Source organism: Rattus rattus, chromosome 15, assembly GCF_011064425.1.
Source record: "Rattus rattus isolate New Zealand chromosome 15, Rrattus_CSIRO_v1, whole genome shotgun sequence".
In the NCBI taxonomy this organism is placed as follows: domain Eukaryota; kingdom Metazoa; phylum Chordata; class Mammalia; order Rodentia; family Muridae; genus Rattus; species Rattus rattus.
Window position 1 is genome coordinate 21,543,420 of NC_046168.1, and position 27,166 is coordinate 21,570,585.

The following is a 27,166-nucleotide window of genomic DNA, read 5'->3' on the forward strand; positions in this document are numbered from 1 at the left end:
GATCAGACAATGTATAGCGGACATACATGTTAGTAGACATAGCAACAATATGAAGTTGGAACCCTCTAGAACAGCAGTATCAAATCAGTTTACTGTAGACAAAACTGCAAGAAGCAATTGTGATTCAGCAGGGGATAATGTATCCAAGACTTCAAGGTTTGGTATGCTTAGTGGCTATGATATTGAATAGCATGGAATCTTGGACAGGCTCTTGAGAGGGTTTTTTTTTTTAATTTAATTATCTATTGTATAGAACAGATTTTATTCAACAAATGAAAAGCTATGGTTTCCCCTGTCCTTTTTGCTCCATAATCATCACTGCTTCAACCTAAAACTTTAGAAATGTTATCTCACAGAGCTCAATAATGCTTCTGGAAAATATCTTAGAGTATGCCTTGCTTCTCTAGTACTGTGAGAATTTAAAGATGGATGAGAGAAATGATTTCTGCATCCTAAGATGTGGCAGGAAATGCTGCTGATATGGGAATTTGATTTCTGAATTATCAAAGTGTTGGTGGGCCTTTTGAAGACGTGTAATGGGTGGTGGTAAGACACTTGGAGGTGTTTTCCACTTAATCCCCTCCCTTCTGTTCCATCGAGACCCTCACATAACGAGAGGGAGTGGAGCTCTCAGGATGGCGTGCAAGGATAGGAATAGTTTCGATCCCCCTGTGTTTCCCCAGGTATCGTGATGTCAAATGGTTGCTGGACTCTTTGACCTACACGGTCTACATTATCCCGCCCTCCCCTGTCACTTCCATCTCCTATTTTGTGTTTGTGTCTCTTTGATATTTCAAACGGTTTCAGAGTTATTAATCTCTTTGAATTCTATAATACAATACCAGAAACAAACCAATATCCTTCTGGGCCTAGATAACTGAGTGAAACATTTTATTCATGGTTACTGGTTCCCTGTGGCATGGCAGCAAACTGTATCAGCATGACAGCATTCAGAGCTAAGACAGTTTAAATTACTTAGCATATATTATGCCGTAAGGTGTTGGATAGGACAGTGCCAGTGGCATCCAAATATGTCGTGTACAATTTACCTCTTTACCTACTAATTTGAATATTTTGTAGAAAATGACTCTAAAATGCTTTTGGCATAATATTTTTTGTAATAAATCCCCGATGTTTCTTATTAGTGTTGATTTCCTTATTCTCCAGATGGTAAAATTGCACTCTATTTGTTTGTTGTCTTACTGAGCATGGATTTCTTACTCGGTGCTATTATTTATATTATGATATTATTTATAGCTTTGCATTGTTTGGCAGCAAATAAAAACTTATTTCTCCTGACTGACATTTTAAGAACATAGAAAATTAGTAACGTATTTAGTTTTTTCCAGTTAGATTTAAGATTTCTCAATAGCTATATTATTTGGTGAAGTTGCTCTGTGTGTGTGTGTGTGTGTGTGTGTGTGTGTGTGTGTGTGTGTGTGTGTGTGTAGATTCTATATGTGTGGTGTATAAAGTATGTGAGGAGATACACGTGGAAACAATCATTCTTTCCCTTAAGTTTTGAGACAGGGTCTCTCAATGATCCCAAAACTAACTGATTTGGCTAGACTACCCGGCCAGTTCTTTTTAGCACTTTTATTTTTTGAGACAGAACTTTCAATGGCCTTGAAGTCGATCACTTTTATTGACTGAGCTTGCTCCAGCCCAGTCTCCAGAGTCTCTCACTGAGACTGAAACTCACTGATTTGGCTTGGCTGGATGGCCACTGAGCCCAAAGGATTCTCCTGTCTTCTTCTCCACCCTGCGCTAAGGTCACAGATGTGTACTACCACACCCACTTGGGGGTAGTAAGGATCCAGACTCAGGTCCTCAGTTTTGAGAAGCAAGGACTTGATTTACTGAGCTACACCTCAAGTCCTTGGTGGATTATTTTAATTTCTATTCTGGATACTAACAGATCACTCAGTACACAAAATACACAGCTTGTAGGAAAAGATGATAAATGTTGATATCTTTCTAAAACCAAATAATTTTTTAAAAACCTGTATTATATTTAAAATAATTCTATAGCAGTCATTTGTCAGTGACTTTTTTGCCTCGTGTCATCATGATGACTACAGTGACATTCTTTCCAAAATGTATAGGAAAGCATACCTTTCTATGAGTCAAAGACGCCCTGGTGTGATTGCTGTTGAACTATGGGTAGTCATGGAATGGGCTGCCATTGAGGGACCCCACTGTTTGGAATGAAATCTCTAACAGGAAACCTCAACATTTTATTAAATTTTCTCAACTAATGGTTTGTAGCGCTTAAGAGGAAATGAAGCCTCACTGTCCTACTTCCCTGGACTCCTCATTCTCTGACTGGGTTCAGCCTCATATTTTCTTTCCCTGCAGATCATTCCCTGGGCTCTGGCAAGGAACCAGGGGCTAAAACTTGAGTGATGGTTAGGAATGGATAAAACACAGAGTTACCTGTTTCTAATTTAGCGCTCAGGCTCGGCAGCCAGGAAAGACCCTGTGACCTTCTGCTGAGGTCACATTTAAGGGGACTTAGTCTTTCCACATTTATTAGATTTTAATTTTGGAACTCACATGAGATAGAATTCTTTCTTATTTAGCAACATGTGCTTTGCATTAATTCGGTAGTCTACGTATTGAAGAAGATCATTTAGGGAATCTTGATGCACAAAAAAACCTGATACACCCTGGAGGAGACGCTCTGCCAATGTCTAGGTATCCTTTTGCAAAATTAGGGAAATCAGCCCTGGGTAACAATTCTCAGTAGAATAACAGAAGCCAAGTCTGTAGGAAAATGGGGGATTACTCGGGGGTTATCCAATCTTTAAATCCTAAAAGGTCTTTACAAAGGACTAGCTCAGTGAAACGCAGTTTCTCCACACAACAGACAGATTCAAATTTCCAAATTAATGTAAAATACTGACTTTGTTTTTGTTTAGCTATAACCTCAGAAAAGTTAATAACGTCAGTCTTTGTCATAAGACACTTATTAATCTTCTGTTTCCTTAACACCGCGTTAATCAAGGAAAAGCAATTGTCAATATTTATTTCCTTAATATTTGAAAAAAGGCAATGCATGTGCATTTGGGCTCTTTTAACAGAGAGAGGGGGAAGAAGAGGAAGAGAAATAGGAAGAGAGGGGAGTACATGTGTGGAGGGGAAGGGGGAGAAGGAGAGAGGGAAGGTGAAATTAAATTAAATGTTAAAATGTAGATGGAAAATATATAGCCACCTTCCTTAAGTGACCTTAACAATCCCGTGAGCAACATGTTTGTTGGGTAGAAGGTCTAGATCTCAGGCCCTGCTTTCCAAGTCCTTCAAGCTCCCACCCCAGGATGTCAGTAACTTCGCGCTTTCCTCATACACAATCAAAGCAAGCTCTGCTAAACTTCTGGGGCTTTCTTTGCTGTGTGGTCCTCAGGCCCACTTAGCACCCTTCTGCCATGCCATCTCTCCAACTTCGTGTACCACCAGTGCTCTAGATTTCTTAGATCCCTGCTGGTTTGAGCATCTCAGGTGTAATTATGGTTGGAGTCGTCATGCCATGCCTTAATGCAGCAGAAAGACACTCAGAATCAACCCCTGAGTTCTGTACACTCGACTGTGAATCCTGCCTCCTTGGGCTAAGCCATATCTGTCTCCGGATGTAGAGATTTAACCTGAAACTCAGATGTGAAAGCTCCTTTGTTGACATCTGTGTTTGAACACTTACTCCCCAGCTGGTAGGATGTTTTGTAAGGATTTAGGAGACCTTGGAAGTAGAACCCTCTGGAAGAAGTGTGTCAATGGGACTGGGTTTTAAAGTTTCCTAGCCTAGCCTAGCCTACATATTTTCTGTTGTTTACTTCCCAATTGCAGATACAGAGACCAGTGGCCTCGCGTTCTTATAACCATGCCTTCTCTGCCACCAGGTGCCATTTTTCTTCTTAAGGTGTGAACTAAAATAAACCCTTACTCCCTAAGGTTCTTTGGTTTTTGGTGTGTTTTTGTTATTGTTGTTTTGTGTTTTGTTTTGCTTTTTTGTTTTGTTTTGTTTTGTTTTGTTTTTGCCAGGTGCTTTCTCACAGTGGTGAGAAAAGTGACTATTATACAACCCTAGGAAAAATGAGCTCTCATTACACTTGCTGTTCAGGACACTGTGAATTAGAGACTGAATGGAATCCAGACTATTACTGCTTTAACCCTGAGATGAGCCACCACACAGTCCTTTCCTGGTACAAACTGCCATGTCTACACATTCGACTGACTAGCTGTTTTCACAAGCATGTTTTCATCAGCGTGAAGGAGAAACTTGGCAATGCAGGCACTGAACAGTCCTTCCTTTTAAGTTTTGAACTGGGGCATTGATATCACTCCCTGGCAGTGGCACCCCATAGCCAGGTGACTTCAAGTTGTATATCAAAATTTGCATCACAATAGCTGTGAATTTGTTTTAGTGTCTGCTAGAAAATGCATTTGGACGTGCTAATTTGTGTATGTTGGTTCAGCAATTGCTCCTGGCAGGCTGTGGACACAGGAGAAGTGATGTAAGCTGTGTTTCAATGACCGGAACTGAAACAAGCAGAGAGTCCCTTGCTTTGGTGAGAGATGAGGTTCTTGAATTTTAAAAGCAAAGCTACTCGTTAGGTTCATAATTGAGAATGTGCACACTACAGATGTTCCGAGGAATATGTGAAAATTATATATACGGTAGTATCTTAGCTTTTAACAAAGAGAATTTCCCAAAACATAATTTTCCCCGTACTCTACTATATTTGTTAAAAAATGTGATTGCTTGCATTTTAGTTAGATGTGGTTTGTCCTCTTAGTTCTGAGGACAGTGGGCAACAACTGGAGGTATTTCTATTATTAGCATTCCGCCTCATTATTGTGTAAAAACAATGTTTGTAAGTCACTGGCAAGTACTTTTGATCAGCTCTTCAACTTAACGTTGCAAAATTTATAAAACCAACATGCTCTGGCAGAAGACAGGCTATTCTTTTTGATGGTGTCACACCACTGAGGGTGAGTTTGCTCTATCTTGGTGTCTCTATACCACGGTTTCCCTTGTGGCCATGGAGAGGAGAAGAGCTGGAAGAGCAAATGGCACATTCTGACTTGATTTACTCCCCATTCCAAAAAAACAGGCTTATGGTGGGCCTGACACTGTCTTTAAAAAAGCTCATAACATCTAGTTTTCCTACGAACCCAGGAAGAATTAGTTTCCTAAGAACCAGACAGTATTGTCTCTATCTCAGTCCCTAAATAGAACCCATAATGACTGGAGAATATTTATTTAAAATTTCTTCATTATATGTTTCATATTATATTTGCTGATAATTAATTATATGTTGATAAAGTGGAATCTTAGAATAAATTGAATCCCAAATAGGTTTGTTATGTTCGGGCTTAAAAGCTAATAAAAAGTTTATTTGTTTCTCAAGGACAATTTGAATTTTTTTTCCTCTTTGGTTAATTGGTCTATTAGGAGATAATTCTATGTGGACCCATATATAACAAAGTGGCTAAAATAAATTCAATGTATAAAGCATAATGTTGCTTATAGTCACTGCCCTTTATCATGCATCTTAATTAATTACCTCAATTTTATTTGAGGAAAGTTTCTTAATTACTCAGTTTAGGATTATGTTGGACAACTAATGGCTTCTATGCTTGGATTCCTGATGAAAACACTATATCCCCTCTTCTTTGAAGAGAGACAAAAATTAGTGCTTACCCTCCCCCAATAGAACACACTTATAGATGAACCTGATCTTTCTTCACATTACGTCTCTTTTGGGATAGTTTTCTGTATAGAAAAGGTCATTTGAAAACGTTTATGGTTCTCTTAAAGAGGAGTGTATATTGTTTGTATTATACATTATTTTCTCTCCTTTAAAAGATTCAGATAAAGTGACCGCCCATAGAATGAAAAGATGGCTTTAGTGCTCTGTCCTTTCCTAATCTCTAGTATACCTTGCTCTGCAATGACTTAATTTTTGAAATATTTTTATAAATTCTATGAGGAAGGGTACTTCATGCTATTCCTTCAGTGGACGCAGCTTTGCCCCTTTGTTAGTTCGACCCATTCTCTGTGGGTGCGTGTTTTACGGTGACTGGTAACTCTTCAACATGTGTTCATATTTTCTTCTTGACTGTTTCATCTTGCTCTAATCCTTCAGTCTCTCACACAAAAAATCCTTTGTTACTAATATTTAATCAGGGTACCTTCGTGGTTTGTAAGACGACTTTAAATAAATAGCCGAATTGTTTTATGACGTCACAGCACTCAAGTTTGCATGCATGTGTGGATTTTTAGTGGCATGCTCAAAGAGACCTTTCTCATTTTATCTTTCTATAGTTTCATCTATGTTTATCTTATTCTTTTTAATTTGAGCTTTTTAATCTATCTGTTTTTTGAGACCATGTAGTTCTGGAATCTTAACCAGGAACTGTAATTACTCCCAATGATTCCATTCAACCAGGCTTCCATGTAAATGATTAAGTAATGCACTATATACTGTTATCATTTTAATACACAAAACAGCATATTAAGGAGTTCTGAGATTTATTTTATTTTACAGCAGGAATACAAACTATGGTCCCCCCCCCCTGAGACTTTGCCAGTCTCCCTAGTAGGTGTATCTGGAGTTAGATTTCTGGCCAAAGCTGCCTCTGAGCTGCCCAGAGACAGAGTCTTCCCAAGAGTATTTATTTATTGGATTTTGGGGACAACTTTAATATGAGACCATCAGCCTGATGTGAGAAATGGATGCATGTATACTATATTCCAATTTTTCTAGGGAAAGGATTGGTGCATATAATTTTTGTATCACCTGCAATACATGTCAGAAATGCACAGAATAGGTTAATAAATAATTATTAAAATTCTAAATAAACAGAACCAAAATGCACATTTTTGGAGGGGAAAAACAGTTCTGAAAATAGAATGCATTTTCTAGCTTAGAAAGTCGTTAATTTCATTTAATTTTGAAACTTCATCTTTGCCATAATTTGTGAGAATACATTTTAGGCAAGAAGTAGTTACTAATCCTACACATGAAATACGTTGTATTTTGTCAGATGCTATGTTTCTCGGTTTGCCCATTATAACACTGTGTGATGTGACTAGGAGGTGAATCTGGATATAATATGTGATATTTACCTATGAAATAACTTAACATCATGAAAGATTTGAATTGCTTGTCATTTTCTGTCTCACGTCACTATCAGAAGATGGAGGGTTCATCATTCCACTTAGACAAGTTCTGGATACAATCTTAGATGTATTTCAGAGACTATATATAAAAACTGCCTTGGCTCTAACTTGATTTATAGGAGAAAGACGGCATTTAAACTTGTGGAAGATGTGCGTTGCTTTGTCAAAACCATGAGATGTACTGTGTAATATGTCTTAATGCAATTGGACATGATAAAGATAAAATATAAAGTCAATAGTAAAATTGAATTCAGAAGTCATGAATTATTTGCTTGCTCTGTGTTGTGAATTTTCTAAAATAAGATTCTACAATGTGTAGAATGTGTGAGAAAAATGTGAGAATTTGATGGGTGCATGTTCAATATTGCGTTCATTGTTTTGCTGTATTTGACAAATATATTTTTCATTGTTTTCTGAAATATCTTTGGAAATCATCATCACATTGGATCATGATGATTGAATCAAGACTAAGAAAGTCTTGTCTTTAAGCTTTATAAAATATACATATAGTCCTGTAATTTTTCTTTATGTGTTAGTTAGTAACTCAATTTTGACAGAAGAAATCATGCTTTCAGAAAAAAATTTACTATTCATAATTCAATTATTCTTAATTCTGCTAAACTTTAATGGCAGAAAATTGGAGTGAGTGAGAAGCAAGGAGTTGGAGAGAGAAAGGGGGTGGGTATCAAATCTTCAAATCAGTGGGAATAACATCCATTGACAGATTGGTTCAGAAAAACTGCATATTAAATGCAGCATGAGGCTGAATTACTGAGTTGTTAAAGTCCTTGGAGAAGAAGGCAGATGTCTTCCTGTAAGGGCTAATCTCACACAGAAACCTCAGTAGAACCAGATGAGTACACAAAGCAGTGGTGGACTTGGGCTTGTGGCTGGCCTCAGTAGATGGCATAGGTACAGTGTAGACGACAAAGCACAGGGTGATGATTATGTAACTAAAGATACTCTACCTGTATCCCAGATCTGTAACGTCTCAGCCCCATGTAAAATTTCTTTCTAGTAGTAAATAAGTATAAAATTTAATCAAAATTGATAAATATGCTTTCAAGGTCCAGATTAGATAATTCGTCCCTATTTGGCTAAAATGTAAGACAGTTTTCTAAACAAGATGCATGCTACATCTTGGTAAGTGGATCAGTGACTGGATGGAGTAGAACTGGCAACAGTTAACATCAAAGTGGATGTGGGTAAGACGATCCGATCTAAGATCCCTGATCCTTCATGAATTCTTTCTGCATCATCCCTAAGAAAGTAATTCTTTTTAGCTTCGTTGCCATTTCTAATGCAAATTAGCAGAATTATCTCTGCATGCCCTCCAAAATAATCTTCCTTACAGTGTAGCCCACCACCTGTCTGTCACTCAGACTCCAGTTTTGGAACAGAAGCTACATATATGGCAGCTCAAATTTCCTTCTCTCTCTGTTCCCTACTATCTGCACCATGATTACTGTGAGGCACTTGTTGGTAGACGCCAACTTCATCCGAGCTATAATTGTGGCAAGGGATTGGGGATGAGTTCAGACTTCAGCTAGCATCCTAATTTCTTGGCAACAATGTCTGGAATGGGTGAGAGTATAAATACATGATTCGAGTAAGAATAATTAAAATCCTCTGAGGGCAACTGGACTCATATCAGAGAAAGTTAGCTCCTTTTGAAGACCCAGGCTCTCTAACATAAAACTCAAAATGTCAGCAACCAAACTTCCTAACACATTCACAATGCCAAGATGTGGAGTAAATGAAATAACTGAGAAAGGGGAGTGAGACTGCGGCCCAGAGAATTCTGATAACACTTATGTCCCCCGTATGTCATTCATGGACAACAAGGGGTAGATCCCATAATGTTTCCTTCTAGTGTGTGTGGGGGCCTGGGGACAGTTGGGGGTATGTAGTGAATATGGGTGTATTTACAGCTGTGTGTCTGCAGGTGTGGAGGCCAGGGATTAAAGGCATCTGTCTTCTAGGACTCTCTACCTTATATTGTGAGACAGGATCTCTCACTGAACCTGTAGTTCATTCTAATAGGGTAGAGTTGTTGGCCAGTGAGCCTTGGAATTGTCTTGTCTCCACATCCTCAATTTTAAGGTTAAACGTACATTAAAAAAAATTATTTTCAGTTATATGTGCATACATGTAGGCTTATGCTGTCGTGTTGGAGGCCAGAAAAGTAAGTTAGATCCCATAGAGCTAGAAGTATCGGTGAGTATCAGGGTCCTAATATGCATGCTGGAAACTGAACTCTGGTACTATGGGGGAAGAGCAGGAAGGCACCTCTCCATCTCCTATTCCCCATTGTTTAAGTAGGTGCTAGGGATTGGAATGTCAATCCTTGTGATTTCTCAGAACGCCTCTCCCCAGCTCCCATTATCGCTGCTAGAAATGCTGCCTTTGTGATTCTTGGAAACCCTGGGTTTCTCTTCCCACAACTATAGAAGAAACTCTTTTTATTAGTCATTCTATTTTTTGAATATGCCATTTTGACTATGGACCCTGCTCAGGGTTAAGACTCTTGATTTCTGCCTGCTGTCATTCTTGACCATTGGAACTTACATTGTGTGCTCATTTCTGCCTTTACTCAACACGCTATGGGGAGTAGATAACTTTTAGAATATTTTACATACATTTTGTTTGAATCATGACCTTCAATATGTTTTAAATCTTAGCTCTCAGTATGGTGTGAAAATACAGAGAAAAGAGAAGTTCTACCAAGAACTGTGAAGGATGAAAGATTTCCAACTTTCTGGCAGGCCAACAAGCTGTCTGATTTGAATGAAGAAAGCCTGAGGATTCCAGGCAGGAGACTTTTGAAAAATTGTCAGGTGAAGTACAATAGATCTTTTGTTGCTTTGAATTTATACGTTTATATCATAACTGGTTCTAGAATTAATAATTAGTTGCCGTTTCCATTTCTGGGACATTCTGAGCATGTTCTTGTTTTAGGAGCTACGTGTCTTCATTAACTGTGTATGGGAAATTCTTTCCTGCAAATGACATAGTGCATATCTCAGTTTATTATGGTTAGATGACACTCCCTCCAGGAGGACTTCTGAGAGCATCTTCAACTACTTATTTGTAGTAAAGATTTTGGAATTTTGGTTTCTTTAAAAAGACTATTGTAAGAACATGTTTTCATTTTAATCCCAGGTGTGGGGGGAAATGGGGCTGCTTAGGATAGTCTGCAGAAGCTGAATGTGATTTGCCTCATGCTCTAGCAGAAGTGTGGTTTTGCCAGGCACAGCTAGTTTCTGGTATTGTATGACATTTGAAATTCTGGGGACTTTTCAGAGGATATATAAATGTTAGTACCCCAATATGTGGGTTTGGAGGTTGTTGGTTGTTTAGGATATTGGTTGAGGTTTCTCAAACAAGAAACGAAAGAAAAATTAGATTCAAAACTAGACTCCCCCCTCTCTCTATTTGTCTCCCGTCTCCACCCTGTCTTCCCTCCTCTATTCTTCTTTCTCCCCTATCTAGTGTTATGGAGGTGGAACTAAGAGGATAAACGGTAGAAAAAATGAAGAATCTACAATTTAGAGAAGACCACATTTATGCATATGCATAACCATGAATGTATATAATATATATGTATCTATATCATATATCTACATATATGATCATTGGACAAAATGTGTTCTAAATTTTATTGTGGTGTATTAGCTAATTTTTTAATGAAGACTCCCATATCAAGGCTAGTCTTAAACTTGCTGCATAGCTGAGGATGACCTTAACCTCCTACTTATTTGATTACATCTTCCAAATGCTACATTTATAGGTGTGTGTCATCACACCCAATTGCACAGTACTACTAAGATTAGAACCCAGAGCTTTGTGTACACTACACTAGCACTCTACCAGCTGAGCTACATTTCCAGGCCAGGTCCATGTGATGTGTCCTTCTACATGGATCAACTCTTCTAGTATAATAATTCTATAGTCATCAGTGGTTTGTCTTTTCATTTATGACTATGTAACAAGTACTTCTTGAAATCATTATGGATTCACAGAAGATTGCAAAACAATACAAAACAAGATGTGTTCTTCTGCCAAATGACTACCTCAATGACTTCTTATAGCATAGCAGTAGCACTGCAGAATCCATATTGATACAAACAAGATAACAAATTCAAATTTTACTAGTAATGCTGGTAGACATGTGTGTGTTTGTATACAAATTAATGATGTATAGCGCTGTGTAACTGCCAACACAGTCAACATCCTTGTCAATACAATCTATTCTTCTACATAAACTGTTACTCTTGTCTAGTCGGGGCAATCATTAATCTGTTCTTTGTTACAGAGTTTGTTATTTCATTCAGCATCTTAATTTGGTTCATACAAATGTTTGCTTATATAATAGTTTAAATAGTCTGTTCCACCCAGTTCCTTTTTCCTGGATTGTATATCATGATGTCAGTTTAGTTTTTCTAAATGATATTTCAGATAGTAAGCAAGTTTTGATTGTTATATGTGAATAAAAATCTGTTCTTTCTTGGGTAAATATTCAAGAGCACAATTATTGATTCAGTTTGGCAAGTTCTTTGCTACTAATGTTAATAGAAACTTCAAAACTATTTTCCAGAGTACCTAAACTATTTTATAATCTAACAACAAGGACTAGTGACCAAGTTTCTCTACATCTCTGCTAGAAGCTGGAGTTTTATTTTAGTCATTCTGATGGTCATACTTTTTTTTTTATTGTTTCCACTTTGCTCTTCTATTAGTATGACATGCCAGGCTTCCACTCTTATCTTCTGATATTTTACTTATATATAAAATAAATACAATTTTTTGAATCCATTTAGTGTTGCACGTATGAGTATATGTTTAGGCTTGACCACTGGGATTGGATACGTGTTTGATAGTTTATCTAATTCCTTATGATTTAACAAAATTTTCTGTTAATTTTATAGATGTGTAATATATTCTATAATAGTAGAATTTCATTCTTACACTGCCAGTTTTTTAAACTGATTACTAGTGAGATGCAGACTAACTTTGATTCATGATATTAAAATATTTTTATTTTTAATTAGGTTTTAGAATACTGTCAAAAATCATGCCAGAAAACGAGATAGATGCAGCTCAACCTAGCACCAATGAGGATACACCAAAGACAGGTGATTTCCTCTGGAGTTACTTTTCTTTGCAAACAGAACATGGTGACTCATAGAAGATGGCAACTGCACAGAAAGGTTGGGAATTTACAAAGCGAAAACTTGCCGTGGCAAGGAAAGGGAGATGACCCAGATGAGCGCACAGGCTCACAGATTCCTACTGTCTGAATTTTTCTTCTCTCTTTTGTGCTGTGACACTTACTACTTGGTGACACACTGAACTATACAAGCAGGGCTGTAGTATGCTTGTGTCAGCTCTTCCAGGCGCATGTCCATCAACTGTTTATATCTCTCCCCAGTAGCTTGAGAGAGGCTATCGTGGTTGTATTTCCTACTGCCAGAGAGCAGTTAAGTTGCTAAGTGAATATTTTGAAGTCCTAAAAATTTTGTTAAATTTTATAGCATTATTCATCAGTTTGCCTTAGTTGGCTTCCATGACTACCAGAAAGATATCAATACCATTGTTCTTTTGTGGTTTGTTGAGGAACATGAGCTAGGAAGAGCTGACTCAAACATCAACCCTGGGTCCATCACACCATACCTAAACTCTGTTTTCTGTGTACACCAGCCAACCATTGCCTAGAGCATTAAACTCATTTAAGCAAGGTTTTGAGATGTCCCTGCTTTGCTAAGCCTTGGGAACTTATCTTTACCCTTGTACATTTCATCCCAAAACATCAAGGTTTTAGGTGTAAAGCCATCTTTCACAATGACATATTGAACAGAATTATGCATTAAACTCTTAAAAACATCTATCATTATTTGTGATGATCACAAGAGCACGATATAAGGCATTTTGTGCACTGTATTCAGTATTTTTATTAACAACCCTAGTTGACCTTTCCTGTTTTTTCAGTCACAATGAGACTATTGTGGTCAAACCAAAATACTAATTATACCAAAAATAAGCAACTGATTGGGTAATTTGTCCTTGTCCTCAGTTGAAATAAACAATAAATGAAATTATCAAAGTTTTACAAATTGTTGTAGCTATGCTATTTTGTACATGCTAGCAGTGTTTTCATATGACTCGTATTTATGAATCCTTTTTGGACAATCAGTTATAATACAATTAATTTTAACTTTGTAATCAAAGTATGTTTTTACAAAACAGAGCATAAAATTAAAATTCAAGGCTATAATTTTACCAGGCACAAAATGGTATTTCACAGTACTATCATATCTACGTTAATTAAAATATAAATAATGGATGTAAATTTTTATTTATTAGCTTTATATCATATGTTTCATTATACAGAATGAAAGTATGTATGAGGTGTGTTCACACTACAGTTTGCATCTGGGATATTCTTACCTTACTGCTAATAGAAGATACAGAAACTTTTAAGGCATAGTTCTTTGGACTGTAGCAAAGCTTATTAGCCATGTGGGAGGCCTTGAGTTTGGCCTCCAGCTCTGGTTAAGTAAAAAGAAAAAGAAAGAAAAACAAAGTGATACAATAAAGGGAATCAATGGAACATTTCCAGTCGATTTCTATCAAGTAGGCTTTATTATCACGAAAATGATTTTCAGGCATTCATACACCGTGAGTAGGTCCCATGGTTTTGGTTTTGGTTTGTTCTGTTTAATTTTTTATGACTACAACTCTAGCAGTCAGAAATAGTCTGCAATTAGCTTTCCAGATAAGAAGCCTCCTGCTGACATAGCTTTAGTATGCTAGACAGTAGATTCTCAAAGTGCATGTAAGATGTGTATTGCCAAGTTTCACTCTCCTCTCTTCTTTCAGAATATAGATTTTTTAGACCTACAGTCATCTTTTAGATGCAATTGGATGCTGAGTCATTCTTTGATGCTTTGAAATAGTTTGGTTACGGTGTATTAGATCTGTGTAATAGATTATGTGACTAAGTTCCTGTCTACATTCTTCTAATTCTTGTCTCTCACATCCTGATAATATGAAGCAAATTTATTTACCTTATCACTGGTAGTTCCTTTTCTGTTTTTCCTTTCATCCGTCAAACTTGGCTCTATCTTAATGAGCTATGTTAATTAACATAATAACTTGATTTTATATAATAATCTCAATAATTTTATTTTACATATTTCATTTTATATAGTATAATATAAAATTTTACCAATTTTATGTTGTCATGTATTAAAATAATATTCTATGTATTTAATTTTTCGAGCATATATTTTTTCATCACTACTTTTTAACTTACTGAATCATTTTATATCCTCTATAAAACATATGTTTAAATTTTATTGGACTATTTAAAGAGAATCCACTGCCTGTGATATAAGCGCATTTATATGTATAAAAGTTTACTATATTCTAATTTTTTGTTATTTATATTTAAATACACATGCATATACATATACAACAATAGTGATTTCTTGTCAGGATTGGTCAGAGCTTGCTATTATGTTAATTGCTCATATAGTAATGGATTTCTTTGCTCTTAGAAGCTGTGAGTTTGATCCACACTATAAGCAACACTGACATTAGCTTGGAAGCTCTTCTTGCCTTTCCATTACATCCATTTAACACCTAACAGAGGAATGGTCATTTTATTACAATCTCAGACTTACAAGATATACCTACTATGTATATGCTTTCTACATTTGTAATTAACACCATTCTTTTTACAGTAGTACAGCTGGAATGTAGGCAGTAATGTAAGCCCATTTTCCTGTTAACTTTCACGTGAACACGTGAACAGTGTTTCATTCATAAACACTGTGTTTTGAAAGACAATGATGAATCTTAGCTGTCGGCTTCACTGTTTGACGAGCTCCTGGGATATAAGCGAAGCCCATCTCTGGGTATGTCTTAGGGCATTTCCTGAGAGATTTACTAAAAAGAAAAGAAGACCAGCACTCAATATAAGCAGCACAGTCTCCTAATCTAGGAGCCTACGTGGAGGTAAAGGGAAATGGGGAGACAGTCATTTCAGCAGGGCAATTCTTGTTTACTTCCTGGCCACCATTCTGGAAGTTACTCTGCCCAAGCACTCCTGCCCTCTCCGACAGACCATGGCGATGCAGCTCGGCTGTCCTGAGTTGCAGCCCGATTTCCTTTTTTCCAGTATCACTACTCCCCACTTTTAATATTGGTACTTGGCACCATAGTTAACATACAAAACTAATAATTTATTTTGTCTTGCATTCCATAGGTAGAACATGTCTTCAAATAAAGGAGTTCAAAGACAAAGCAAGGGCATTAATGATTGCAGGTATCGCAAACATATATGATTTCCATCTTTATCATTTTGTCACTTATTTGTTGTCTTTTAACAAATCGTAAATGAGGAAGCTTGTGTTTGTAATGTTTGATAAAGGGTCGTTTCTTTAAAAAACTAATTTTTACTGATAGTGTATGATGTATGTCATTTATTTTATTTCCTTTGTTATTTTTTGTAATGTGCACTTGCAGAATAGTGGGTACATCAATTTGAGTATTCTTTAAAAATAACAAGACTGAAATATCATATATTTGGAAGTGAAATGCTTTATATAAGTGATAAATTATTTCCATTTCTATATCTTTTTTCAATTTTCCCTTATAATAAGAAACATTAATTTTGCTAATATAAAATGATATTCTTGGTCCTGCCAAGGTTGATCCCCAGTGTAGGGGAATGTCTTGTAGTGGGAAAGAGGGGTGGATGGGGAGGGGAACACCCTTATAGAAGAAGGGGTGGGGGATTGGATAGGAAGCTTATGTCTAGGAAACCAGGAAAGGGAATGACATTTGAAATGTAAATAAAAAATCCAATGAAAATGTTATTGTAGTAGTCTTTATTATTACTAACACTGTCTCTCTCTGCCGTCCTCCTTTCTTCACCTACTTCCTTGCTCCCCTTTCTTAAGGGCATGAAGTGAAATGTGAAACACCTGATGGTAGTCCGTCTTTAACTTGGGCTAGTAGTTCACCTCTCCCAGCTCTCCCAAGTGCTGAGGTTATACGTGTGTACCAGATCTGGCTTAGCTTTACCTTTATTTGAATTTCCTAGCAGTGAAATCATAAAATTCCCACAGTGGTTTCTACTGTTTGCTTTCTTCAATATAGTTCCCAGATTTACTAATTCTGAGATAAATCACTAGCTCTTTCTCAATGCTTAGTATTATACAGTGGGAAGTGTATAGAATTTACTTTACACTTCTATTTGTTTATCTTAGGATTAGCATATATTCTATCTTTCATTCTGTGAGTAAATATCAGTGTCCTTAGATGACAGTCTAATTCTCTTCAATAAAAACTTGAGATGCAGATCCTTATATTGTAGACCAAGTAAAATTTATAGTGTGCTCTCAAGCAAACAACATATTATTATCTTTAAGTATTTTTAAGTTTTTTGGAAATTCTAACGTGACAAGTCAAAATTCCCGTTCTCCATATTTTCTCTTCAAAAGTGATCCGACATAACAGTGTCTTGGTGTAGAATTTTTATTCCCATACAAAAATATTTATTTATAAATAATAATAATATATATTTTCATTAGAAAAATAAGCCAAAGTACACTTGTTACTCTTGGTGAATACTGTGGTTTCAACTTGATTTCTTGGTACACAGTTGTTAATGTATTTTAAAACTTTAACAACTTCCTCTTATGATGAATGCCTTCTCTAGGGAGTTAAGCAAATCATATAACACAGAGAAAATATCCAAGAAATTCCTACCGTGTTCCTTAGTATTTATAGTTCAGTTGTTCGTTTTAAGGAGAGCAGTTTTACTATGTAGTTTCTTAGATTTTCTTTTATATTGGGTCACTTGCTTCAAATTGTATATGAAATATTTGCATATTTTAGCACACTGAAATGTTTTCTGTTTGTTTTCTTAAGAACATGCCAGAATGCAAAGCTTGTCAGAATTCTTCTTCTCCAAGTATGACGATAAAACACTTTATGAAACTAAATCAACAAATACAGAAGGTGAGGGCTGACTCTGAATCATTTAGAGAATATGCTGTCTGAATTTGTGGTCACTTACTTGTTAATTTGTGAAGTTAGCTATGTGATTTCACTAAAAAATAAATACTATGTATTCTTATTAACCTAGAATAGAAGATAATAAAGATATAATATTTTAATATAGTATACCATTCATGAATAACTAATAATCATCATTGTTTGGAACAAGCAAATGAAATTTTTAAGTACTGCCACTTTGCTTTCCAACTCTGTTATTATTATGGGGAAACTAAGTTCAAAGTCCCAGCTCTAGGGGAGCTGGGGACTTCCCAATGGCTGAACAGGTTCTGTTGTAAGGAGACAGTTGTTTGAGTCCAGCCATCTCAAGGACAACTTCTCCATCTTGCTGGCAAGGTCAAACTAAGTTCCTATTCTCAGGTCCTCTTTTTCTGATTGGTGGAAACTGCCTCGCTCAACTTATGTCAAAATATGGCTGTCCAGTGCTACAGACACCCACTCCCCCTTGCTTTACGGTTCAATCCCTTCAGGTTTGCAGTTCAGCTGCTAAGTTCACTTTACAGCCACGATTGATCAGCAGCAACTTGATGACATTAAATTGTCATCTGCATTGACTTGGCGTTTGAATTATTATGCTGGATCTAAGCGGAACCCACGACAATGATTGATCACACCCTAGATTGTTTATAATTTGTTATATAATTTCAGAAATGAGTGAATTTTTGCCATGTTGGCATAATGCTGACCTCTTTTCTGTTAACTGGAGAGAAGCTTTGGAAGTCTATATGTCTTGGTTTTGCAAAATCTAGAATTGAAACAAGGTCTAGTAGTAAGATTCTGTACTTTATCTCTAAAAGTGACTTTAGTATTGTGTGAGAGGTGAAAATAAGTAAGAGGCTGAGTAAATTTCAGTCTTGATGTTGGGAAACTTCTCTGGGGATTTACAGTTTAATAAAAATGTAAATATGTTTCCATTGTGGTCTTTTTATTTTTTCCTCTCCAATACAAAACTGGAATATAATTTTATGATCTTGGTTTAGAGTTTATTGCATATAATCAGTTTTAGACCAAAATTAGTTTTGGACAGATTTTCCAAATATAAAAAGTATGATTTATGAACCAATTAATTAAGAGTGCTTGGCCTATCTAACTTTTACTAATGTTCAGAGGTATTTAAGAAATGGCTCTTGAAAGAGCTGCATAACCTTGAATGTTAAATAAAATGTGAGCATACACAACAGTTTAACTCCTTGACAGAATTGACAGTCAAATAGATTATTAGCAGAATCACCCATGGTAGCAGAAATAAATAAATATCACCAATGAAAAGGATCTCTTTTATTCTAGAAGGCCAATTTTTGCAGTCTTTAAGCATTAAGATAAATATTAAAAGATAAGAAGATCTTAGTGAAATATTAATGGATACATGCCTGCTAAAAGTGAGGAGTTCATTTTTTTTCAACCAGACCAGAATACAGGGGAAAAAATTCACTGCAGACCTAGAATAGAGTGAGTTCGAACATGAGAAGTTAGTTGGTTCATGTAAAGTAGCAGATGTCCAGGACACAGTCAAAGAGTTAGAGTTTAGAGCTCAAGAGTGTAAACTTATTTCTCAGTTTCTTGTCTGATGTTATGTGGCCAACTGTTTCCATGCCATGTCTGAGCACACAAAATTCAATTACGGGATACAATATGGAAAAAGATAACTTATTGTCATGATAAAGACTTACAAAGTCATTGACCTAGGAAGAATCAATGAAGAATTTAAAGGATTATTGAATGTGAAAGACATCTAATACATATCAAGAAGGAAGTAGAAGATCCATAAATAGTATAAGACCCATTAGTAGACCAGTTCATATAGGGACAGACTAGATAGACATAGGGAGTTGAATGACAAATGGGAAATTTGCCATGCGTGAACCTTTTCCCTGGAGAAGCTGAGGCTGGTGGATTGCTGTGAGTTTAATGCAGTGCCACCCTTTCTCAAAAGGTGGTGGATGGTGAATTCAAAGGTGATTCAGCTGTCTTAGACGTTGGTTATGAGTAGAAGGAAGAACAGTTAATGTTATAGCTACACAGCTTGCAAATGAAGTTGAAGACTTCGTACCTACCTCATGCTGACTTTCCTGTAAACACCAGGTTGATGAGAGTCAAAGAAAACACGGGGATGTTTTTCTTAGAAAATTATTATTCTCTATCAAATTCTTCTTTATGAAGAAATAAGAAAATACATTAGAAGTTATTAAAGAGAATATTCATCCCTTTTACATTTAAATATTTAGTATGGGGGAGGGTGTGGGACACATGTCACAACATGTATGTGAAGGTAGGAGGACAACTTGATGGTGTCAGGTTTCACTCCTTCCTCCACGTGTGCCTCAAGAAGCAAACCCAGGGCATCAGGCCGAGTGGCAAGCACCTTTACCCACGAGGCTGTCTTAATGGCCCCCACTTCAAGAAATGGATATCTCTAGTATTTTTACAGAGCTGAGTGGGTTTAAAAGGATAGAAAATGTGCAAATATTTAATTCTGTCACTAGACTCTAAATAGTGATTGGTTTTCAAAGTCATGTTTATCAAGATAAAATTTAAATACTATAAAAATCTGCTCCTTTTGCCTATCTAGGTTAATGACTTTTGACAAGTGTGTGTGTGTGTGTGTGTGTGTGTGTGTGTGTGTGTGTGTGTGTACGCACGTGCATGCATGAGTGCACATGTGACTATTTAATGACCATCAGAAATAAAATTTAACAACATTTTCATGGGGATGATAATTATGGAAAGAGATAAATGTGGAAGAGAAAATGCGACCTGACCATCTCTGAGAGGGGGAAGTAAGAGTATGAACAGCTCAATCCATGTCCAAGGAACAGAAATTCCCCAACGGGAATTCTGTAAACCTAATGTTTACAGATGTCACAATCTGAAGAAGGGATGAGGCAGGTATGAGAATACTGTAGGTGCTGTTCATTTTTAAAAATACACAAGTGTCAGTAAATTAATTGTCAAGGAAGAGCTCTGAAGAAGTATTCAGGCAAAGCTGCTGTGATTGCCTGAATGAAGACAAACTGGTTTTGAAAGTTCACGTTTTAAAGAGCCTGTAGGGACCAGGGTAGGCAGCAATAAGACATTGTATGTGGAAGGAAGTTGGAGCTGAGTCCTCAGTTGGCCCCAGCTCTCATAATCGGGCATGCTGTTCCATCATCTAGCACCAGGTAGCTAGTAGGATAAGGTTCTATGCAGATATGACTCTGCTATTAGAAAAGGATGTTTGAATTGTTCTCCATCAGTGAGACTTTGTTCCCCATAGAAGATGGATGATCTGTCTACAACAAAGGCTTCACATGGTAGAGAAGCTATAATTTAAAGTCAAGAGCACTGAGTGCTTCCTTACTCTGGAAGAAAATGAAGATGTGAAAAGACGAAACACCAAAAAGATGCTACGTTTTTCCTAAGAGTGTTGAGATAAAAAGATAAGAGAAAAATCAGTGTTCTGGACACAAGGGAAACACATTTTACCAGCAGCTGGGAAGCAGTCATAAAATGTTGAATTACCAGGAATGTGATGAATAAATTATGTGAGGATTAAATTTGCAGAGCCTGAAGAGGCGTCCGTTGACAAACTCGGTTTTATTGGCTCTGAGTGAGGTCTCAGACAGAACCTTCCGGTTGCAAAGGACCAGACAACCTTTTGTAGGCAAGAAAGATCTCATTCATTGGACAATGATGTGAACAACAAGAGTGTAGTTAGGGGCCAGGCATGGTGGGCATGTCTATAATTATACTCAGGGAATTGAGGCTGGTGGATCACCATCAGTTCAATGTACTATGGAATTTACTACAAAACATATCTCAACCAAGACAGACAAATGGAGTTGGGGCCAGTTCATAATCAGTGCAAGCCTGGCCTCACTTTACCTCCTAAGTATCTTGACTACTTCTGCAGAGTCTGCAAAAAATGAAGATACATCAGTTTATACTGGACTAAGATTGTTAATTCATCTATTTTTTTGACTGTTAGGTGGAAAAATCTTACCGGCCCAATTAATGCACCATTAAGAGAGCTTATATCTGGAAACTGGTTACATTTTTAATAAACACACAGGCAGAGAAAACAGATGGCTACATGTAGCCCAGAGACCTTTGGATTGCAGTGTCTCTTAAGTACTAGACAAGAAAAAGGAAGTGAAGAGAGTTAAAGTCCACCATGCACACATTAGTTAAAAACATCCATAAGGACCTTTGAATTCTGGGTCTATCCTGACCCTCGTATGATGCCGTACCTTGTCCAGATTTCATGCCAGACTATCTCATCTCCCTTACTTCACTACATTGAAATCTTAATTTCAGTTTATTAGAACATTCTAGAAATTGATGAGCATTTACAAAATGAGGCTAAGCGTGGCACAGTCAAGAAATAATTGGGATGAGTCATTCTGATCCTGATTTGCCTGGCACTAAATGAAGGAAAGCAAATGTTTGGACTACAATAGCAACTGCCTGCTCACTGCCTGTCAAACCCTTCTGACTTCTCCAAAGGGCAACCTGTCTTTAACAAGATGTTTAGAAGGAAGATCAATATGTCCTTTAAAATTAGTATCAGCTTGTTATTTGGTCCTTTGGCTGTCACTGAGATGAACATATGTGTCTGTGTATGAATTAAAAAGGAAACATGGACAATGCCACACACAAAATAAACACATAGAGTAATCTAAGTTCAGAATGTGCTCAGAGCCAACGGAGATACACCAAACTAGCAATCCTAATAAATTATGAAAGAACGTCTAAATATTCAAAACCAAGTCGTAAGTAGGATGTTTGAAATATCCAGAAAAATATAATTTAGGATTGTTCCTCTTTTTGTTGTTATAATTTAAATGTATTAAAGCAGCCATGATAGTGTAGTTTATAGGCAAAAATAATGTAGTTCAAACTCAGCACTCCAACCTAGGAGCTCTCTGCGCTGACATTGGGCATCATCTCTAAGCTTGAGTCATCTATGAAATCAAGACAGCAATCTGATGTCACAAGTTGGATGTGCATATTAAGTAAAACATGGTATAGGAAGTGCTTCACATGGCTTCATGTCTGTAATACACTTTCTATGCTCAAAAATGTCAGTCAGGGTGAATTATAAAACTACCAATGAATGTTAGCAATATACACACATAAACAAATACACTAGGTACAGTGAACACTTATGTGTAAATAAACAGATGGGTCTTTTTATGAAGATTGAGTTCATGGAAGATGACATAATTTCATTGAGATACTTAAGAGATTAATATATGGTTCCTCTAATATATATAATCTAGATTTAAGTGTGTGTGTGTTGTGAGAGAGAGAGAGAGACAGACAGACAGACAGACACAGACACCGACACAGACACAGACACAGAGTATTAGGGAGGAAGAGGACCAGTGAAGAAGATAAAATGGGACAGGAGAGGGTAAGGGGGAGTGAATATGAATTTAATAAAGTAGTACATGAAAAGTCACGACAAAACCCACTATTTTGTATGTTTTGAATGAATACAATTCTAACATTGTAAAGATTGCGGATGAAGCAAAGATACTGAGAATAGTTACCAGCTTCATCTGGCAGCAGTAAAACAAAAGGCAATGACATTGACATCACTTCCTTGTTCCCCAAGGTGAACTGAGATGGGGCATCATACTGCTCTCACTGAAACTACAAGTGCTTTGTCTCCTGTGATAGACTGGTGGTTGCTACAGGCATGCACCCTGTGGAGTCCTCAGAGTGCCAGGACTCCAAGTAAGCACTTTGCTGGAGTTTCCTGAGCTTCTCTGCCCTTCTGGAACTTCCAGTCCTCCTGGAGCATGGCAGGCTTAGAATCATGGAGGCACATCAGGGGTGGGTTTTATGATGAGCACACCTTAATTAATGATGGAGTGGGAATATCAGTCATTCTTTACACAAGACTCCAGTTTTCAGAAATGGAAGCTAGAAATGAGGTTCCTATAAGGAAGGAGACCTGCTTTTTTATTTTTCCCAAAGGAGCAGCTCACACTTGTTTCCAGGAAGGAGTTCTTCAGTGTATGGGATGGGGCATTAGTTACATGTGAAGATATGTTATTTTTGTTAAGGGATAATTAAATATGTTTTTTAGGTTAATTCCTAAAAAGTGATGTGGGACTGATTTTAGAGTAGATAAATTGTTTTGTCTGTTGTTTTAAATTTCCTGTTTTAATGTTTAGTTTACAGTGCTATGGATTGCATTAATTTCTTTTGTGTGTGTGTGTGTATGTGTGCTCATGTATATGTGCACATACATGTGTATGAATGAAGGTGCAGGGCCATGATTAATATACTAGGTATCTTCTTTGCTCATTCTCTGCCTTGTTCCTTGAGGTCGGATCTCTCCCTGAGCCCAGAGCTTACAGATTCCAACTGATCTTGCTAGCAAGCTTGCTTCTTTAGATCCCCCAACTCTGTCTTCCATGTGCTGGGATTCTAGGAAGTTGTCACACATATCCCATACTTGCATGACTTCAGGGAAGCCAAATGCTCAGGCTGCTGAGCCATCTCCCTATTTTGTGTGGATTTATTTAGTTTACCTCTACTTGTTGTATTATGTACTTAGTTTGAGAAATTATTTATTTGTTTGTTTATTCACTTTGCATTCCAATATCAGCTTCCCCTCTCCTCCCAATACCCCACAGGCAGAAACTTTTCCAATTCCTCCCATCCTTTCTCCTTAGAGAAGGAGTCCCCTCCTCCTATACATCAGGTAGCTGAAGGACTAGGGCATCCTCTCCCACTGAGGCCAGCCAAGGCAGTCCATTTAGGGGAACAGGGTCCACAGGCAGGCGGGCAGGCAATAGATCCATGGACAATCGCATCCTGTTGTTTGGAACCAAGCTGTTAATCTGCTCCATGTGTGCAATGGGCCTAGGTCCGGGTAGTGATCACTCTCTGGTTGTTGATTCACTCTCTGGGAATGACCAAGAGTTCAGGTTAGCTGACACTGCTGGTGTTCCTGTAAAGTCTGTGTTCTGTTCAGATCCTTCAGGAAGCTCCCCAACTCTTCCAAAAAACTTCCAAGTTGTACCTGTAGTTTGGCTGTGGGTCTCTGTATCTATTTCCATTGGCTGCTGGATGGAGCCATACAGGGGACAGTATACTAGGTTCCTGCCTGCAAGTGTATCAGAATATCATTAACAGTGTCAGGGACAGGTCTCAATTGGGAGCACTAATTGGTTGGTCATTCCCTCTGTCTCTGCTCTATCTTTGACTGTGCACATCTTGTAGGCAGGACATATCTTTGGTGGAACATTTTGTTAGTAAGTTTCTGTCTTGACCCCTCCAGGTGAGACCTGCCTGACTACAGGAAGTAGCCACTTACCCCCCACTGTTAGCAGTCTCCACTAGTGTTGCCCCATAGACCCCCTGGAGCCTTCCCCATTCCAAGTCTCTGGATCCTTCCAGAGATTGCCCACCCAACCCTACCCCCTGCCTATTTTCCTTTTCTCTGCTCTGCTTTCTCTACTTTGAAATCACTGGTACAAGAGGTCAACTTTCCTGAACAAGCACTAATGGCTCAGTCACTAAGATAGACAATTAATAAATGGGTCCTCATGAAACTGAAACGGTTCGGTAAGTCAAAGGAAGCTGTAGTTAGGACAAAATGACAGACAATGGATTGGGAAAAGATCGCCAATCCTAACAGAGGATACACAAAATTTATAAAGAACTCAAGGACCCAATTAAAGAACTCAAATAACCCAATTAAAAATGTGGTACAAAGATAAACAGAGAATTATTAACGGAGAAATCTCAAATATCCAAGAAGCACCTAAAGATATATTCAACATCCTTAGTATTCAGGGGAATGCAAATCAAAATGACCCTGAGATTCTAGATTATACACCCATCAAAATGGCTAAGACGAAAAACTCAAGGGACAGCACAGGCTGGCAAGGATGTGGAGCAAGGGGACCACTCTTCCGCTGCTGGCGGGAGTGCAAACTCGTACAACCACATTGGAAATCATTTTAGCAGGTTCTGAGAAAGACGGGAGTAGCTCTACCTCCAGACACAGATATCCCAGTCCTGGTATACACCCAAGGGATGCCTCACCATTTCACAAGGACATTTGCTTAACTATGTTCATAGCAGCTTTACTCATAACAGCCAGAATCTAGAAACAACCCAGATGTCCCTCACCTGAAGAATGAACAAAGAAAATATGGTTCATTTACACAGTGAAATACTACTCAGCCAGCAAAAACAAGGGCATCATTAATTGATATGGGTAGGGCTGGAAAATGTTCATCCTAAGTCATGAAACACAGACCTAAAAGGACATTCATGGAATGTACTCACTTATACGTAGATATTAGCCATAAAGTACAGGACAACCACACTTTAACAGACCCAAAGAAGCCAAATAACAAGGACAGCCCAAAGGAGGATGCTCAAATCTTTCACAGAGTTGAAACAAAATTGATATCAGAGGTAGACAGAGGGAGGGAACGGGGTGAGAGAGAAGCTGGGGAAGGAAGTGGGGTAGTAGTAGGTATCAGATCTAAGGGATTATTTTATTTGAACTTTTAAGGTTTGAAATTTTATTCAGTATTTTAACGTATCTGGTAAATAATTTAGAGTACTAAGACAAAACTTAGAAAAGCATTTTCGTATGTCCTGAACATTATAGTATGCTGTTCTGCACCTATTCCTAACTTCTCCCAATGTCTGCAATGCTTTAGAGGTGAATAAAGGCATCTACTTCAGCTACCCAAGTCGACGACACAGCTGTTCTTTGGTAAATTTCCCTAAACCATGTGTCAGCAAAATGATTGCCCACATCGAAGATGTGGAATGTAAAATACAGGAGCACTTGAAACAAGTAAGTGATTTAAATTTGGGGGATAAATTCTACACATATTAAGGGATCGTTATTTAAGAACAGTGGGGAATTATTTTGATAATTTCTATGAAATTCAAAATTTTAGCTCAAGAGGATTAATTTGCTAGCCTAGACAAGTTTTTGATAGTCTTACTCCAGAGGGTACAATGCCTAATTAAATTTTTTCCCTGTCCACTTGTTCTTTAACATAAACAATCATGCTAAGCTGTCATTTCCATCAGCCAACCTGACAAAAAGACAGAATTCACACTGGAGAATGGGGAATCACTACAAGGATGAAATGATAAGTAGATCCGTAGTCTTAAAGGACAGCGTGCCCTTTTCAATGACTTTTCTCTTTGCTAAATAAATAAACTAGGTCTGTTGATGAAGATATAATGATTCTTTCTTGGTCATGTTAACCTGTCAAATTCTGCTTTTTGTTATTCTAAAAGGAATTCCGTACTGAACTCTTAGCAGCCTGCAATCATTTCATTTAGTAATGACCTATTGAAAAATGAATAGCTTCTCTTACTGAGATGACATTCTGAAAAACTAACATACTTGTTCAGACAGAAGAGTGAATTGCTACACATATGACTTTTCTCTTTCTCTATTCTGGACCCTGGATCTGACCTAGAGAATGTTCTGCTCTAGGAAGTCATCTCTTTTGAGAGGCATTTGTTCTATGGTCAAGATCACAGGCTTTGAAGGGACATGTTGTATGACCTTAGGTGGTGTGAGAAGACCTGACAGTGTGTTAGATCAAGTGTTATAATAGAAAGAATCCCAGGGCACACACATGAGCTTCATTTGCTCTGTGGATTGTATCTTGGGTAACTGGAGCTTTTGGGCTAATATCCACTTATCAGTGAGTGCATACCATGTGTGTTTTTCTGTGATTGGGTTACCTCTCTCAGGATGATATTTTCTATTTTCATTCATTTGCCAATGTATTCCATGAAGTCATTTTTTTTAGTAGCTGAGTTCTTCATGGTGTAAATGTACCACATTTTCTGTATCCATTCCTCTTTTGAAGGACATCTGGGTTCTTTATAGCTTCTGGCTATTATAAACAAGGCTGCTAT

The 27,166-nt window shown here is 37.4% G+C and overlaps 1 protein-coding gene across 1 annotated transcript in view; it reads left to right on the forward strand.

Annotated features, from left to right (window-relative positions):
• The first annotated feature begins 12,254 nt into the window (after positions 1 to 12,254).
• Positions 12,255 to 27,166, forward strand: part of Ccdc178 (coiled-coil domain containing 178) — a 349,742-nt gene continuing 334,830 nt past the window's right edge. Inside the window, exons 1-4 of the mRNA XM_032886100.1 lie at positions 12,255 to 12,315; positions 15,450 to 15,509; positions 17,120 to 17,209; positions 25,939 to 26,078. Of these exons, the coding sequence (XP_032741991.1) occupies positions 12,255 to 12,315; positions 15,450 to 15,509; positions 17,120 to 17,209; positions 25,939 to 26,078 (351 nt within the window). The remainder of the gene's footprint in view (positions 12,316 to 15,449; positions 15,510 to 17,119; positions 17,210 to 25,938; positions 26,079 to 27,166) is intronic.